The following is a 19,963-nucleotide window of genomic DNA, read 5'->3' on the forward strand; positions in this document are numbered from 1 at the left end:
TAGACGTCTTCGAGGCGTTATGTGCTATCTGGGAATTAACGGTGACAGTATTACGGGCAATATTTTTCGGCTTGCCCATATCACTGTTGTCAGTATTCGGGACGAAAGAACGTGGCATGTAAGAGTAGGTCCGTGTGACTGTCATTTAGGTCATTTGCAAAATTCATAACTCTAACCTCAGATCCGACATGTGAAGCGTATCGTGTGCTTCTTCATAGTATGTAATTTCAATTATTTCTAATTTAGTAGGGTTATTTTATTTATAATTGTGTTTGTAATATTTAATTCTTCTATAGTTTGCAATTAATTGGATCTCGATAAAAGGGATTGGCAGTAATAGGGTCTCATTGTCAATAATAGGGGCCGTCAGTCATCTGGTGACAGTTAATAGGACTGACAATTATTGAGTGGGAGTTATAGGGACAAGACGGTGTTTAAGGTGACAGTGATAGGGGCAGTGGAATGCTCGCAGATTTTAATTATTAATTAATTCTTCACTCCTAATATATTAAACTATTTTTTTTAATGAAGGGGATGTTGAATAATATTATGTTCCAAACTGAGATAATTTATAGGTTAAACAACAAGTAAAATGTTTAATTGAAGTTACGCTACAATCTTAAGGTGGCAGTAATTGGGACATCTACCCTATACCATTTTCAAAACTATGCTTAACCTATTTCTTTTTTATATTTGAGTGTATTATAACTCGTACTATTATATTACTGGGTTCATCGTTAAAAAAGAAATCCTGTCTCGAAAGGGTTAATGGGTGACACCGGATCGCGTTTCCGATTTTTCTGATGATCCATCGTTTCATGGGCGGCCGTGCACAGCGTTTCCATCATGTCCGTGTCGCCTGTTATTAATGTTTATGATGCGGTGGCCGAAATTGTCGTTACAGAAGGGGCCAGAATGGTGTATTATTTGAATCCAGTTCGGCCAGATTATTCGGTTTGATTAATCAACACACAACCGCCCGGTGTCTCAAAAGATAGCACCCCTCCCCCCCCACCCAGCCCCACCCCTCGTCCTGAGGAGTTATGCACACAGGGACAACCATGAGTTATTGCTGTCGCGTTACCGTGCCCTGTTGTTCCATTGTTTCTATTATTACATACGTCAAACGGTCGAATGAATTATGCATGCTCGGTAAACGCAGAAGTTGATTTCGCGGAGCTAACGACGTACACTGCCGATCGAAGATTTTTGGAATACCATTTGTCATTTTATCGGCGTTGTGAGCCTGACCCTAGGGATAAACCGATAGCGTCAAGGTATCGATACTTTTACTCATAACTCGTATCGAAAAAAAGTATCGTATATAATAGAGAAAGAAGTATTTTGTTATAAAATTTGGAATTTCCACGTTTAAACGATTACAAAGTACTTTTTTATCTTTTATTCGTTATTCAAAACTTTTTATCTGGATAATGAATTTGCCCATCTTTGATTTTAAAGAAGATATATCTCATTAATGAACATTTAATACCGAAGACATTTTATTAACGAACATTTATTAACAAAGGAATATACGTAACAGGACGCTAACCACCTTCACATTCATTAGCTTTCATATCGATTACTCGCTTCATTCGATATGAGTACTTCTTTCCGATACCGAGTATATGTCGAAACGAAAGTATCGATACTAAAAATAATCGGTATTGAAACTAAAGTATCGATACTAAAAATACTCGGTATCGAAACGAAAGTATCGATAGTAAAAATACTCGGTATCGAAACGAAAGTATCGATACTAAAAATATTCGGTATCGAAACGAAAGTATCGATACTAAAAATATTTGGTATCGAAACGAAAGTATCGATTGCTTACTCGAATTTACTTGAATCGGTTCATCTCTATCTGGTGCTATTGTAAAATTAGCCAAAGAAAGCTATTCATTTCAGTAAATAGTAGAAGAAATGAAACTCTTGCCTATTGGAAAAGAATAACATTTTAACATCGACAATTTAGTTTGTCCGGTCATTTATGGACGATACTCTGTATATGAAATCTTGTGATCGGTATGCATTCATCGATTTCATAACGCGAACATTACAGATAATACGACTGCGCATAATAAGTTGATGCAAGTATTTATTGGACGCATTTGCATTTGGTTAATTACATTGTTACGTCGTTGGTCATTACTTCGATGTCGATGAAATAATGGGACGATAATACACTTTGGGTAACCTGCTTTGTCGCCACTCGGACTGCGCCTGAAACAGTTGTGTACACGATTGTTTAAACGGAAGTGCGTGTTTATCTCTAGAGACACGATATGAAAACGAAAAAATCATTAGGATATAATTATAAATATTTTCTATCTATAAGGGAAAAATGGATATACTTGGAAAAATGTTAAATTATGAAATTCTAACAGAAATCTCAGTTTAGATAAATAATACTTATTACTAGACTGCGAATGTTTATGCAAATTCAAAATTTTAGACATTAATTTCTGAACATGAAAATCAGGAAGAAATTTGTTTCCTGAAGTAATTGTCTTATTATGTTGATAGTAATATAGAAGTATCATTAAGTTTGTTACGTATGGAGAATAATTTCAGTTTTAATCGTATTCTTCCGCGCGCCTGGCAACGGAAAACGCCCTAAAACTCCGTCTGTTTATTCCTCAATTAATAGGGGAACGTAATGTCGACCAACTGGATAGCAACTTAGAGACAGAATCATGATTCACTTGCGACCGTTAAGATTCCCTTATAAAGAAATTCTAATGGAACCCCACCCAGTCTTGGAACTATATAAACCCTCTGATTTTAACCCACGGGGGCCAGAATAGTACAGTCACTTGTAGAGTCACGACGTATTATATCCGGTAAAGAGTCAGTTGTATCCAGTGAGGTCGGGCTTAAGTTCCCTTTCGAATCATCAGTTAACCTTATAGAATCTGCGAGTTCGATTGAAGTTCTATTCGGCAATCTTTCAAAACCGCTTTTACACTTAAGGGGTTATCTACCAGCGAGCTCGAAAAAAGACATGTACTTTCGGAATTTAATTTTAAAAAACTTGAAGACTTTTTTAAAACATACGTCATTGTATCCGAAAGTGTACATTTTAAAGTACTTATAATAATTTCGTTAATGCAAAATATGAATAAACAGAGGAAATATCAGCGATCTCACGGCGGGGTTTTTATTTCGTAACTTCGAGATCGTTTATCTAAAATAAAAAATCCAAGCAAATTTAGTTAATATATTAAATTATCTAGTGCCGGATCGTTCAATATCCTGAAAAATTAATTTACGGCAAAATGGCGGCTGTTCAAAATTGAAGTATCGATTTTCGCCAAAAAGATCGTTCATTTTTTATCCATAAAATAAAAATTACGCAATGAAATACAGAAGCCGTGATCAGGCAGTAGATTTTTATGTATAGAATGAGTCCGTCAAAGCTGAATCAGTTCGGTGCAACGGTTCTCGAGATATTTTGGTCCCCGATTTTGGAAATGTGGTTTTGAGAAAAACACGTTTAAAGTTTCAAGTCAGGTTTACAACCGAATTAATGCAAATTTTTTATATATAGTTATTCTTAGTATTACGGCTTTATATAGCTTTGTATATTTACTAACTCAACCATAAATTGCATTGGAGCACAGTATTCATGACTGAGGCACCCCTACAAAGGGATTCTACCACTTTATATCTGCTCCGAAACTTCCAAGGCCGTATACTTTAAACGGGCGTATCTCCGCCAATTTTGGTTGGATCAATTTCAAACTTTCACACAATATTTCGAAAATGATGTACTGTAAGAAAATATTAAAACCCAAAAATCGATTTTTTTCTAACTTCATAGGTAGGCATAACCCTTTAATACTTTACCGCGACAACACTACACTCACTTGTACCAAGGACTGCTTGTATAATATCCAAATAATATTCTTTAATAAACGTGAGTAATTTAATATTAAAATTCATTGGTTTGATAATCGTTATAATCGTAGTTGATCTTTCCCACACGATACAACTTTACCGCTTGAGTTGTATCTAAATTTATAAAATGAGTACGAGGCTTAACTAACATTTCCTGCGGCTCTCTGATTTCGCATGAGGTTCGTCCGCACGTCTTACTTTTCCAAGTGTTTTCCAACCTAGTGGCTCCCCGACTTCGCGTCGGATTCGTTCACGAAACTTGACCTATCAATTTTCAGACCTATCATGACGCCTAATAACGCCTTAAAGACGGCTTAAAGGCGCCTTAGACCTAAAATAGCCGTAAAATGGGCGTCTTCAAGACGTCATGTGCTATCTGGGGATGACGGTCGTGATTTAATATCATTCACGACCATGATTTTTTATCTAGAGTGAATTTGCTCACTGTTATCGTAATCCTCATCCTTAAAAGAAAAAAAAACATATTCAAGATGATTTTCGAAAATGAATTCTACACATTACTATTTGCGTTTTTAAAAGTAAAAGTAAGAAGAAAAGCAATTATAAAGAAATTGATCTGTTATAATTACACAACATATTTATTATGTAACATGTCGATTCGAAGTTATAATAATTAATTTATCCATTATTCGTCGTTGTTCCTCATTAGTCCTTTACTTTGTACGATGTAACTCGAATTTTTGTTTCGACGTCGTTAATGTAAAATACAGGGTGAGTCACCTAATGTTTGCACCTCAAATATTTTTGTTATTGTTAACGATATGTCGAATATCTTAAGGACAAAGATGAATGGTCCATTGAGGCTCACACGATGCCGACTAATTTTTGTTTTTCTGTCATTTTTTTTAGAGATATCAAGGTCACCTTCATTTTTTTTTAACTGTTACCATCCTTTTTTCCATGACCTTGAATGAACTTGAATAATTATAGTCACTGAATACCCAATACAAGTGACTATCATTGTAGGTATTCAAAAAAGGATGATTCCATTTTATAAAATGATGTTGACCTTGATATCTTTAAACAAAATTTTGTTGGTATCCTGTGAGCCCCATGGAATCATCCAACTTTGTCTTTAAGACATTTGACGTATTTTTAAAAACAACAGAGATATTTGAGGTGCAAACGTTAGGTGACTCACCCTGTATACATATACCTACAGGTTATGTGACGCGTGCAAGAATTGTTTTTGTGTCTCCCACCAATCAGAAACTATCACGAAAAATCACCGTAATTGGAACCGAATATGATGGAATCACTCGTGATTTAGAAATTGCAGTTCATGCCATCTCTAGTGATGACACGCGCGGGGAAAAACTGTAATTATAAATTTAATATTGTATCTCGCCAGGACACGAATTCCGTCGTCTACTGGAAAAGTTTCCAGACTGTTTAAAACCGAGACGCTCGGCCAAGATATACTTCAAGTTCGCAATCTATATCTTGAGTCCCGTGAATTTTCGCAAGTTCATCCTAATTAACAAGATGAGAATCGTGTCCCTTTCAGCGAGACCACTTTTAATTGTTTTAATCTAATTTTCGGTTGTTCGCGGGGCCAGCGTTAACTCCCGCGCAGACTTCACGTGATTATCGCGTTGTAAAATCTCGCTTTTTCCTGCGGGCGAGCGAGCGGGACGGTTACGTTTCTTGCAATGAATTCCGTTTAACGTGACGCCGGTGAATAGCGAGTTAAGGGGGTGTCACGCGACGTTTTCGGGTCGCTGCGATGAATGAACATCGTACGTCTTATCTGTATGATATATTCTGTCTATTAGCGAGCGGCCACGCATTGTTAAAAATATGATGAACTGTGCGAAGAACAACCCGATGTCATTGTGAGGGAATCTATTGTAAGTGGTGTGAATTCTGGATTATAGTGCGAGCAGAAAATCAAGAAGAAAGAGTCACTTAAGGTGGTTCGTGCCAAATTCGAAAGACTAGATAATTAAATAAAACTCATACAGATTGTTTATTAGAAAGAAATACACGCACAAAAAAAGTTTGAGACTCGGTCGCCGATCAAATGAATAAGAAAAAGCTTGTAAAAAGTTGAGTTTTTAACACAGGTCTAATGGCAGTCTTGTCACTTAAATAACATTTTTTTATAACTTATATGAATTGAAATACATAGAAATTCTATAATACAATATATGATATGTATATTTCTATAATATAATAGAATACATGAATATTATACGTCTTCGTATTATTATACTATTTAATTTCTACAACTATAACAGTATTGTAATGTAGTAAGTTGTTAATTTAATGAACTAATAAAATATTAATTGTAATCGTTAGCTAGTTAGTAGATCGAATTCTATTCAACAATGTTCGTAACAGAATAATAAAAAAATTCTATTTTACAAATTTATATTATACATTTAATTTACTATTAAATCAAATTAAAATAATGTTACATAAAAGTTAAAAATACCACGAGGTTTACTAAGTTTATACATAAAGTTTAAAAAATTGCATAAAAATTAAAACGTACTGCATAAAAGTTAGTAATGAAACTGGAAAAAAGGATTATGAAATTTTCAGCTGTTGTTGGATGACCAGGTTTCCGACTCACCAATGGCCCTATCTGATAATCACAACCGAACTGTTATGTCCAAAACATCTTAGTCATAGTCGCTTCTGCTCTTTTCAAAATCAAAAATCCTAGCGAAGGTTTCTGATTCATTCTGTAGCTAAGGGCCATTGCAACTTTCTCCCTACCACAACATCTAATACTATTATATATAAGCTTTCCGAAAAGACACAGGGTGTAATTCTGGTCCCGACGGAGACTTGAGAACTCCGAAACGTATAATCTAAAATCTTACGACAACTCTATGACGCGTAGTCGAATAAAATCTCTTCAAGATTCTTTTATTAAGCGTTCCACTCAATTCCACAACCCGGAATCCAACATTGTAATGAAATGACGTAAGAAAAAAGTTCACTGACTCCCGGATTAGAAGGCTGAACGTGAAAGTCAGCGACCGACGATCGAAATACAATGTAAACAAATAAAGAATGAAACGTAGCACGCATGAACGAAAATTTAATCTTTTATAGTTTTCAGTATACGTTCATTAAAGTGTCACGAATGAACTGAGCAGATTCTGCCTGTGGAAATGAGTCCAAATACGACATCATTCGGCCTATTTTCAATAATATATCATTTTTATCCGCAACAGTATGTATGAGCAAAAATTGTTTAATTACACTCGAATTTGGACGCATTTTCATTGCGAGAATCTTTCCAATTCATTCATAACACACATTTTCATTAATATATATTAAAAATTGTAAAAGTTTAAATTTTCATTCGTGTGTGATTCCTTATCTCATCGACGTCTGTTTTTTCGAGCTGACTGGCTGGCCAAAGTTATTTGAAGATTTATTCAAAGCCTTCGAATAAAAAATACAAATAAAAGATGAAAATATCATCGACGCTATGAATAAAACGCCCCGAATAACAAAAATTATCTTTTATTCGTCGGATAATTCTCGTCGAATAAAGATACTTTTTTTATTCAAGCTTCAAACAACGAATACAGTTTTTTTTTCTTTTATTCATTATTCCAAATTTTTATTTAAATACAAATTTTGCCCATCTCTGATGCTTCCATTATGGGGCGGGGGGTCTGGGTCAGATAGTGGGAATAAAAGGTTCACTGAATTTTTGTACTGTTTTTTCAGTAAATATAAAAAAGTTTAATGTATGTACATATTTATTACCTACAAAATGATAATACATGTACATAAAACTAATGAAATGAATGAATAAAATAAAGACTCTGAAGGAACAGCATAATAAACATAAAATAAAGACTGTGATGGAATACATCTCCCAATGGATATTGCAGATCAGAAAAAAAGTTTTAATTTGGTGGACAGTGTATTCGGCGTTCTACTGTATAATATAAAATAACATGGCAGCGTAACACGAATAATATAACAGTAAATCAACTAGAAGAAAAAGAAAACAGAATAAATACATAGCCTTCTGTGAAGACATTACACAGTTACTGAACAGGTAAATCGATACATCAACAAAATTTAGCGTTTCAATTAAACTGAACGCAAGTCTACATATTCCGGTAACAGGATCTGTAAACATTTAATTTGTACGAAAAGCAAATTACCGAAATATTGCTACTATTTTATAACTCGTTGCTCTGTAAATTGTAAATATATCGAGAATATGTATTTTCTCGTCTGTGTCAATCATAAAACCATGAAACCGGATACACCTGATCATAATAACCAATATCCATTACTATTACCACAAAAGGGAGTAATTTTATTAAAAATAACAAAGCTAAACTGAAACGATAAACAATTATTCAAATGGTAATGAACCAATTCAGGTAGCCACTAGGAATGTTGGTAGTCACGGACGAACTTGCAACTAAACTGTCGGGAGTCACTAGGAATGTTAGTAATATGGCCTCGTAACTTTATAATTTGATATACTTCGAGCGGTAAACATGTACCGTTGTGGATTCACTTCAAGCTGGGAATTTAGGAGCCGAAATAAACAATTCTAAGCTAATAAAAATTCATATTTATATAAATATACAGGGATATATATACACATATATATAAATAAACGATTAAATGTGAGTAATTTAAAAGTGAAACATAAATAGAGTTTTTTGAATCAGAATATCTTTTACTCATAGAGAGTGACCAAAAATGCCGGGGACCAGCTTATACTACGTATTAATGAGGCCAAGTAGACAAAAAAAGTTCATAGAAACTTAGTTTTCATAGTTCAATAGTTCGATAAATGGAAGCTTGCATTCTTGCAGAAGGAGGAAATTTCGAACATTTCTTATAATCGCCATAACAATTGATAAAAATCTTTGAACCCTTATAGCTTTTCAATCAAGCATTTTTGAATATACGTTTGTAGGAACTCTTTTTTACCAAGGTAGTATAAGTTTAGCCCCGCCCTGTATATCTTTAGCAATTATCACACTTGAATTTATATTCATTATCATTATTGAAGCATATAAAACATCTGCCACGCTTCCACGCGAATACTCAATACTTAAGAATCGATTTCTTCGAGACATCTGAGTCGTCTTATAGGCCCTAACATAAACAATCGTTGATCTCCGTCAGCGTACTCCCAATGCATACTCAGCTGTAGCATATCATGTCATACAGTCGCCATAACTACGCGCAAAGGGCTGCGCGCGCAGTTAAATGGAGGCCTTGGACGCAGTTACGGCGACTGTATTATATGCGACAGTTGACCTGTGCGTCAGGAATACACCGACCCATACACATACAGGGTGTAACAAAAATGTTGGAGGACCCGGAAATGGGAGTCTCGTGTGGTGATATGAAACAAGTTTTTCCTTAGCAAAAATGTTATTCGAAGCTTTGTTATCGAGATATTAACGAAAAACCCCGACCAATCAGTGCGCGAGTCTGCCGACCGAGTTCCCGCGGTAACGTTGACTACATGCTGCTCAGTAAATTCTTCCATTTCACGTGTAACGACCTAATAATAATCTACATATCTGCTGACATCTACATAGATCGTTCGTTAAGGCTTCGTCGTTGTATGTCTTATAACACAGACATGATCTGAAATTCCCATATCTTTCGACATAAGGAAGGCGACGTGAGCGGGAATAAATTCCTCAAAGTTAATTTATGATTGGTAAAGACTGCGGCTCATGTGCCTCCTCTATTTGCATATAGTGCATCCTCTCAGATATGCTACTGACACAGATATATTAACACCTTAACGATGGGGCACGCCGATTGGCGTCCTAAGTGAAACTTAAGGTGGTTCGTACCTGACTCTCTAATCAATAAAGCATCATATTAATAATTGGTATTAAACACCCGCTAATACATTTTAATAATGTATAAAAATTACATCTATGAAATTCAACATTTCCATTGATCATGCATCATTATATTGTAAATAAAAAATATATTTTGGTTAGTCGTATGACTCCACTGTGCTCGTATTTGGTAGGTTTGGCAACGTTGTTTTTGCACGCATATCTATATACGTGGTGCGTGTTCAGTTTTCCCGCGTAGTTAATATTTAATATTCTTATATGTAAAGTTCATTATATTCTCGCGCATTATAATTTGGAAAATTAGAATTCACTAAAACACAAAATAACTAAAATATTTTTTAAATGTATTTGTATTTCGCGGGTATGACCCTACTTCAGCAACGTTGCCAAGTCTTCCACATAGTTACTCAGAATACGCCATTCTATTGAAATCGAGCACACAAAATTGGACATTCCATTTAAAAAAACAAAAGTGACCTGTATGTCTTCTCTACGCTTCCACTTGCAAGAATATCATTTATACCACATTATGTAGTTTCTAAAACCCTACAACTTCTATAAGCAACATTTTCTCGTATTGTTTGAAATAATCAAGATGTTTAAGTGGATACAGTTCGTGAGACACACTGTATATTTCCTGGTCACGCTGATGAGTTATTTTCTTTACTACATGTGTTGTAACGTCAAGTTTGTCCGAAAGTTTTCAATGAACTATTTCTGAGATTGTAGCGATTTGAATTGGGGCATTCCCGATTGAAATGCTTGTAACGATGCTTTTGAAAAAGTAACTTTTGTAAAACCCATAGTAGAATGTGCATTTTTTTGCAATACTAAATAATTTACGTTCACTTTTTACTGAAACTTTAGTTCGCAATTAAGTAAATTGTATTATGTAAACAGGACGAAAGAACAATGTAATTAATTACATTTCTCATTGTACATACGTAATCTTGAAGTTTTCAGTACAAAATTGAATAGTGATACATTAATATTAATTTTTCATTTTTCAAATTAATTTTTCATTCTAATTATTAAGAATAACGTATTCAGGAAATAAATATTTCCATGTCCTTGAAAATGATAAAACAGAAGAAATGATTCTGAATATAATCCAGTCTATAAAATTGCAGATAAACTTAAAAAAAATCATGTAAAATATTCAAATTTAATACTAATATTATAGCATTCAGTTTCTCGCGACAATTTATCTTGCAGAAGAGACACGACTCTAAATTTACGAAGGACTGCGAAAATGAATGTTACATCATTCCAAGTATGTAATGACTATTACAAAAATTTAACGTAATTGAGTCTGATAAAACAGTAATGTCACCTTAAATTATACACACCTTCTAAATTGTTAGAGAAGATTGAAATTAAAAATTTTGAAAATTTTCTTCAAATACTATACCTCCGGTTTTAATAGCTTATTAATACAGTTGATCTTGCTATTCAATATATCGATCTCCAGTAGCTCCTTGCATAGCTGTCGAAATGGAAAAAAATCTCTGATAAGTTTATTCGCGAGAAAGAAATTTATTTCCAGTGAAGAACCAACCATTTTCTTTGTCTTCTCCTGAAACACGTTGGTCTGCTGCAGCTAGAAATCAGAGAGCAATTTACCATTTATTTTAACCTTATTGTTGCAAAGGAGTCCGGGGGGGGGGAGGGAGGGTCGTAGCGAAACTCTCGAGAGCAAAATGAAATGCAGTTTCGGTACGCGCAAAAGGTTCACTTGACTGCGTCTGAAACGAACTTACGTGCTTGCGAATACAATTGTAAGCTGGCCTGATGTCCGTCACGCTTTTCTTCCGTGGGAATTTCTGTAAATCAGTGTTAATTCTTATTACTCTGTTTGTGCATAGAGTAGTTCCAAAAGTTTTGAGACCTCAACAAACGATAAAGTTTCGTTTTCTTCTCTCGTAATATGATTTTCATTGGAAAAAAGGTACGTTTAATTTTTTGTAATAATGGAACTGCACTATGACAAATTATCGATGCACCTGCGAAAAAAAATGTGTCATAGAAAATTATGTGAGTCTGGTCAGTTCAACAATGCAAATCTTTTTTTTACACGTTTATTCTATCTATGGTTGAACCAAAGTTACAGCCTCATCCGATCACTACATACTCCCGTGCACAGTGCCGTTCCTAGCGGGGGTGCAGAAGGAGCCTCCACACCAAGGCAGCCAAACTCAGGGGCGGCCGCAGATCGTTTATTATATTGAAAACTTGGACTAGTAAGAATAATAATCAAAAGTTTTCCGATGCTTATGAACATTTTAGATCGACAGAATTTAATCAAATTAATTGCATATGTAATTTTTGTAACAGTACTCGTATACTGGAAGGAACTATGTTTATGTCAGCCTAGCATATGACATTTAGCCATATTTAGTGGATTAAATTCTTGTAGGTAATTAATTGTCGCTATTTATTAACAATATCATCGTTATTACAAACATTATGCGTTAGTTTTGTACTTATATGTGGAATAAAATATTCATTTGAAATAGAACCATTCATCTTTTAAGGATCTTTGTTTCATTTTATGAAAATAAAAATTAAATATTTTTGATTTTTATAAAATGAAACAATGATTCTTAAAAAATGAATGGTTTTATTTAAAATCAATATTTTATTATTATTATATATATAAATAAAAGTAAACATTGCATATCAAATTCTTAATTGAATAATATTAAATTAATAAGGGCGGCGATACTACTTTTGCACCCGGGCAGCCAACAACCCAGGAACGGCCCTGCTCGTGCAAATAATAAAAATACTCCTGATCTTATTATCATTATTAAGGGTAAAAATAATATTCTGTGTTTGCAATTCAACTAAATATGTCTTTAGAATAGCATGTCCATATCAACGACAGTTAATCAACGATGAATTGAGGGAAACTTTTCTATTCGTTAAAACTAGCATGAATTTGTAGAAAAGTAAAAACTATTAAACATGAATTTTTTTGTTTTGCTAAAAAAAAGAACCATTTTGTTGTAACGTGACAAATAGGAGAATAATTAAGGGTGGCAGAGTTAGGTGGGACACCCTGTATAACAATGTTTTGTTACACAGTGTGAACCTGACTTTAGACTGTTCGCCTTTTGTGTTTATTCCTTTTTTGTCTGTGGTCAAAAAAGGTTACGATTTATCCTATCCACGTGCTAGAACTGTATATGCAGACATTGTAGAAGTTTCCCATCTGTCTCCCGGAAAGCGATATTTCCTACCATTGATAAATTGACGTACGTTCAATCTTGTTATACTCAAAACTTTTGAAACAAGCCCCCACCTCGCTTTTATGCTTATTACCGGGCGTACCTTTTCGATCTCCTTCTGAAGCGTCAGGAAGTCCTCCTCGTTCGAAGCAATCGTCTTTGTGCTCTGCGATCGATGTCGGATGAGAATTAAATTAAGGAACGAGAGTTTCGTAAATAGATTCGAAAGAGTCACACTATTCTGCGTCCAGTCGTTTTAAAATAGGCGAGGTGTCAAAGACGAATTCATATTAATAGGGGCTACTTTGATGAATCAGATATAAATCAAGCTTAATAAAGTGGAACAATGGTGAAACCGTAAATACGAGCTCAAAATTCATAACGTTGTTATTTATACCGTATTCGTTATATCAGGAACGGTTTTGGAGGTCTTTTTTGCTGTATAATCCGAGTTTGGTTTTATTTTTTTTTTACTAGGATAAAGAACTACCCTTACAAATTAATTTTATATTTTCGATCAGATTCCATTATGTAAACCTTACATGGTCGTTGTTATTTAATTTTTTACACTTGTCTTTTTAATATTTCTACGGTATAAATGTTTTTTTGGGTACACAAAAATATTGAAATGATTTTTTAAGTGGTGATAAAACGCCAATCCAAAATGGATGCTTGGCTAAATAACGAATTATGCTTCATTGTATTTGTTAGGACCTATACTGAGACAACTGTTTGATCTCATGGCTATATAGAAAGAGAAAAGTTATGAATTATGTACAATCATTTCCAAAATGGTTATACGAGTTTTTATGTGATTTACAATTACCCCTCAAATAGCAGTTAGTAAAATTTGTTATTGTTAGTGTACAGATTTTTACAGTAATGACCTCATCACAGGGGCTTTTGAAGTTTTTTGAGAAATTAAGTAAAATCGAAGTATTGTTACGCAATGTATAATTGTATACAGTAAACAAAGGATGTACAAAAATTGTTCGATCTTCATATTAATGAGATGATTTAAAAAGGAAATAATATTAACAAAAGAATTGTAAATGGTGCCCTATTAGCATATTTTGCAGGATCTGATGGCAACACGTCCATTTCAGAGTTCGTTTCAATGGCTGATTCGTTGAAGGAAGTCACTGGAGAAATTATTAAATTTTTGAAATCTTTATATATCTTCTTTTTCTTGTGTTCATTATGTGAAACTGAACTTGTGGGTCAGAACTTGGAATTAATCGATGAAATAAATCTCCGTTGGCTTTTACTGTTGACGTTTTGCACTTTCAAATATCAGATGTCTTCATTTTTAGATTTAACTGAATTCTTATCTACAGAAAAATTATAGTGCTGCAAAGAACGCAAATTAAAAAAAAAATGATCGTTCTAAACAGTCACTTTTTCTCATTTTCGAAGCTGTCCCAAAAAAATGTTGGTGGCTTGTGGCAAGCCAAAATTTAATCTGTATGTAGATGTACGAATCTATACCTAAAATATCATGCATTTCCAAGGACGTCGAAAATTTGACTTTTGAGCACATTTTTATGGTTTCGGACAATTGTGCTCCAGTAACTTCGCATCCAATTGGATAAAACTTTTTATTCGTTGAGTATCGACGAAATTTTCGATCTCATTACCAGCTTTCAATGTACACAAAATTAAATTTTATAATATAGTAATACACGTAATGTATAATACGATCTAGCATAATATAGTATATCAAATGTAGGTAAATTAGAAACCAACATCAATTCCGCCACTACTAAAATTTCAGTAATTGTAAAATAAAAAGTCTGTAATCCGTCATCTGGACGGATTTGGTAGTTCGAGTGTTAATTGGTAACGACCCGTTTCGTTTCTACTCGTTCCAATAAATTATCAACCGGGGCGATACAATTACCGCGACGATAAAACGATAAATCACAAGCACGCGTAAAAGAAACCCGCCAAATCGAAATAAAGTTCGTGCCCGACTCACCGCGAGCGTGCAGAATAAGACGATCGAAGCCATAACCAAAGTGAGAAACGTGACGACACCGCAATTCGAGCCCAGATTTAAAGCGTGCCTCAATTTAACGTCAGCGAGCAAAAAGTGGTACATCTGAAACCAAAAAGAATTCTCTGTTTTCCACGGCAAGAACTCACGTGAGTCGTAATGACGTAAAGTCGAGGAACAATTAGGTTATACGGACCAACCAACGAAATCCGAAACCGTTCGGCCGATAATATCTGTACAATTTTCCGCTGTCCATGACACGTCTCGGCGCAGTAGACTTCTACAATTTTTCCCGTATATCACGGGCATCACATCAATTTCGTTGAGGGTCGTGCGAACCGAAAGAAAAAGGAAGAAAAAAATAATCCGACACTTTTGGCGGACCGTTTGACAGAAACTGGCGAGCAGCGACGCGTCCCCACCCGACGCAACGGCCAGCCCCTTCACGGTGATCGATCACGAACGGCGATAACAGTAAACATCGACGGTACAAATTGATGCGGCATATTCAAACAACGTCGGTGACGATGACGATAATCCAGCCCCGGGTCCCTGGCAAGAACGGACCAACTTCGTAACAACAAACCTTTTCCACTGATCATATCCACCACCAACCGTCCGTTCGACGGATCTGTCCAATTCACTGCTCTTCCCATTCTCGATCGTCCCCCCTCCCTTCCGCCCCACGCCATGGCCACTGTTCTTCGATGTTTGCATGAACGCTTTCGTTATTCGAAGTATGATTACAGGGGCTACATTCACTGTATTTGATGTTTTTTTTTAAATAATTGCTTAAGGATACCCTTCCGTTAAAACGTTAAAAAAATACATGATTTTCATGAATTCAGAAAAAAATAATGGAGCAACATACAGTACGAAACCGTTTTGATCATTATTACTAGATAGTTCATGGATAAAAAGAATTGTGGTAATTATTCGGAATACGTCCATCCTCAACGATTTCAATGACTTTGAAATATGTTGTCAAGGTCATCAATCTAAATAACCTTTCCCGATAAATGTTACCATCGCTCGGCTATAGTTTCCGAGATATTTGCAAAAATATATTCGATACTATATACTGTATTTTGTTCTGTATGGGTAATTATGTAGAAAAAGGGCAATCTCGTGTATGACCTTGACCTTGAAAAAATTGGCAGTATGCAATATTTAAGAGCAGATACATACATTGAAAGAGTAATCGGAGTAGGTCTGACAAGGGAAGGCACGGAAATGTCCCCCTCTGATTTTGATGAAACTTCGTATGTCTGTTAAGCAGTCAAAAATAAGGGATACGTATTTTTTTTATCGGCTGAGACGCGACTTTAAGGGGTGAAATCACCCCTCGAAGTTTCGACACGAAAGTACTATCTCGAAAACCAGAGGAGACACATGAAAACTTTTAATGGGCGAGGTTTGCTATAATTGTTTATAACAAAAAAATTCGACTTTTCAAAATGTCGAAGAAAATAGTAAATGTCGTTTTTTACAACTTTTTTGGCTGAGACTGTAATGAAAATTTAATAAATATATTTCGAAGATTTATGTCGATTATATACATGCGGCAACTTTCATTGAAATCGGTTAATACAGAAACAAGTAACAGGCATCGAAAGATGTAAGAATCTTTAACTATACAACGTTAACCGATTTCGATGAAATTTTCAACATGCATATAACTAACATAAATCTAAGTAATGTATTCGTTAAATTTTCATTACAATCTCAGATAAAAAAAGTCGCAAAAAGCGACCTTTACTATTTTCTTCGCGATTCCGACCATTGCAACTTTATCAACGTTTTGTTAACACATCATTTAGTCCACTAATCCTTCGGAGTTCACAAAGAAACTCAAGTCACCTGGTCCAATTTTGAAAGAGTTGTTCTGTTTTAAAGGGTGCACGAATACTTTTTTTACCCACTGTATGCTCGAAACGTTACCGTGACTTTTCATTCAACAGAAGCTCTCCAGACCCGCTCGAGATAATGGAGTTGTCAATAATCCACCGGAAGCGTGAATGGATACATCGGATATTCCAATTGAGCCTACTCACCTACCATACGATGACGATAACAGTTTTTAATGTCTCGAGTTTTTACCAAATCGCTGGCGGTCTTAACAACAAGAGAACCAGAACGTCGAAATGAAAACACCGAAGCATAATCATCGATGAAACCGCGCCAGGGTGCTTATTTTATTCTTTCAATGCTTCGACCTCCATTGAATGGTCAGAGGGCTCTGTGTTAAGTCGACGATGCCGAAATTGAATTTCATGACTATTTGTTCTCGACGCTTAAATGTATCGATAGAAAAGGTCTGTCAATATATCGGTTGAGCCTCGGAATGTACTGAAACCGCATTAAAGACGGCTGGCTCGATAAATTCTGGACAAAAATTGGAAATCTTTCAATGGAAGGAATTGTATCGTTTGGTTTTTGAGAACGCATCAAACGTTCCTTGAGATTTTGCAAACTCCACTTTTCTATTGCTTTAGCGAATAGTAGATTCTTAATACTGCAACTACTAAACCTGTCAAAATGACAGATTTCAAACTTCTTTACAATTATTGAAATGACAATGGTGCTTTCGTTGGAATTTAGATTCACTTTTAATTTATTGTATATATATTCTCTAAATCGTTTTATATATTCTATGTATCAATATATTCTACAATTAAATTAGAATACATTCAATGTTGGTAGTTCCAGTGTTAAATGAGTTTTTTCATTCTCGACATTCGAAGAAATTTAGGGAACTTGCATAAAAATTTTGTCGATGTTTATCTATATTTACATTTTTATTGGACCAGAATGAAAAAAACAAATATCTTCATACTTTAAATGTAACCTGTCATAAAATATGCTTTATAAAAATAATATAATAATAATGTATTATAATCATTCATTTACGCTGAAAGACAATGCATATTACAGTTATCATCATGGGGTGATCTATTTAATTCTACATTATTACTATACATTACTTTCATTTACGCAAACTTTTCTAAATATTTAGAGTCCGTTACATTGTGTACCAATGATTACTCAAATTTTCTGCCATAAAATACCGACTCTCAAACCCAGTATTATTTAAAAATGAAGAAAGGAGACCACTCTCTAGCAGAAGTACATTCTCATAGCGAATAGTAATTTCATGCAAATAAACGTATATTTTTTGGCAATAGTTATGTTAAAGAAAAGCGTGAAAATATATTCTGAATACGTACGACCGACCATGTGACATTTATCTTCTCTGGAAATATCATGAGCAATCGTCGCAGTTAAATATTTTCACGACACACGGTTAGGGCCGGAAACGGGATTTCATGGTTGTTCACGATTGGAACGGCAATGTCGGAAGTCGGATTCGTTGGATAAAATTCGAAACAAATTCGAAAGACTATAAATAAAAGAGGGCATGCGATGGATAACAAAGGTTGCGAAAAATGGATACTTGTCCTAGTTATAGTTTTGCTTTTCTGCTAACTACGAATTTCCAATTTGGACAGTACACTGTTACATAAGATAAACAAAGTATCTGCACACCCTTTAAAACAGAATAACTTTTTTAAAATTGGTCCATGTGACTAATGTTTTTTTTATAAAAGTAGAAAGATTTGATTTACTAATTGTTGTACTCAAATTTTATTAAAATAGTAAAGGTCGCTTTATACAACTTGTTTATTTGAGACTGTAATGAAAATTTAATAAATACGTTTCGAAGATTTTGTTATATTTGTATCAGCTTTTTCCCCTGGTAATAATTATTGTTTCAAATAATCAGCTTTTACGTTGCCCTTAAATAGTCGTTGAATCTGTTAAAGTGATCTTTTAATAATGAGTTTGTCGTGGACTAATAAAATTATTCCACTGTTTCATTAGAACTTTTATTTTATTTTTCTGTACGTATATTTTTAGAAGACTTGACTCTTAGATCTGATAGGTAGCTCCCCTTTTCAATTATGTCATATTAAAGTCTGTGACTGCTAAACGACAGAAAGTCAACAAAAATAGACTTATCACTTTTTTCCCCTGTGATCTTCATATACATACATCTATGTACATACATATACAGGGTGTCCTACGTAAGTGTTGCCACGAAATTTCCGGACTTTCCTTAAACTTTACAAGATATTGTATTAGACCAAACTTGAATTGTTCAGAATTTTTTTATTTTTTCAATGTTCAAGTTTATCTCAAGGTCACAAGTTAAACATATTTCATGCACCTTAACACGTTCAACCTGATACAATAAATAAAACTACATGCAGACTGGCAAAAAAATACTGACGACCTAAAAAATAATCGAAGAAATGATAAAAAAAAAATATTCCATGTTGAATACTGTTTTTTTGAAACAATGAAGATATTCAGGTCTTAAGTGGGACACCCTGTATAAGCAAAATAAATTTTACTGAAGAAGTATTATTGTAGTAATATTTGCAGTATAGTTAAGTAAATCGTTTAATACAATTTACTTAGATTCGGTCTCCTTTGAATATGCATTGTACTCTGAAAAAAAGTCACAATTTCGACAGTATCTGTTCGTGAAATTGTACATTCTAAAGATGGGGTCAGTATGGCGACGTTTTGCAAGCGGAATGTGCATTTAAATTCAAATACAACGGGCTTTCAAGCTAACCGAGATAGCGCATTAAAGAAAATCTGTTTCAGAGTACATGGATTTTTAATTTGCTCACTTGAAGTCTTTGTATAAATGTAAGGTTTTATGGTAAAGAGCTCAATATTCGTGCATTGCGTTGAATATAGCATTAAACCTGATTTCATACACGGAAATGTATACACGCTTTTCTGCGTTGCTTTATTACCGTAGGGACTTACAGCATTACTTACGTTAATAATCCTGTAATATACAGTGTGTTCCACCTGTGCGGCAAATAAACCGCAGAAAATAACCTTTTTATTTGTGTTTTAACTTTTGTTCACGTGGCACACTTTAATTATAAACGTTGAGTGGATGTTAAAGAAAG

General features: G+C 34.4%; 1 protein-coding gene across 1 annotated transcript; it reads right to left on the reverse strand.

Annotated features, from left to right (window-relative positions):
* Positions 1 to 2,151: 2,151 nt before the first annotated feature.
* On the reverse strand, positions 2,152 to 15,228 carry LOC107191148. Its single transcript, XM_015580117.1, has 7 exons — positions 15,169 to 15,228; positions 14,955 to 15,077; positions 13,080 to 13,142; positions 11,507 to 11,569; positions 11,305 to 11,346; positions 11,158 to 11,232; positions 2,152 to 2,226 (listed from the first exon to the last, which is right to left on the reverse strand). Exons 1-7 carry the CDS (start codon positions 15,226 to 15,228, stop codon positions 2,152 to 2,154), a joined length of 501 nt encoding a protein of 166 aa, XP_015435603.1.
* Between the last annotated feature and the right edge of the window lie 4,735 nt (positions 15,229 to 19,963).

This window comes from Dufourea novaeangliae, unplaced genomic scaffold (genome assembly GCF_001272555.1).
Source record: "Dufourea novaeangliae isolate 0120121106 unplaced genomic scaffold, ASM127255v1 scaffold11, whole genome shotgun sequence".
Classification (NCBI taxonomy): Eukaryota; Metazoa; Arthropoda; class Insecta; order Hymenoptera; family Halictidae; genus Dufourea; species Dufourea novaeangliae.

Excerpts from the sequence above, each read along its gene's own strand:
- LOC107191148 (XM_015580117.1), bottom strand. The coding sequence starts at position 15,228 with ATGGACAGCGGAAAATTGTACAGATATTATCGGCCGAACGGTTTCGGA. Across the intron at positions 15,078-15,168 it reads GTTTCGGATTTCGTTGGTTG|ATGTACCACTTTTTGCTCGC; the intron begins GTCCGTATAACC and ends TTTTGGTTTCAG. Across the intron at positions 11,233-11,304 it reads AGGAGAAGACAAAGAAAATG|CTATGCAAGGAGCTACTGGA; the intron begins GTTGGTTCTTCA and ends CCATTTCGACAG.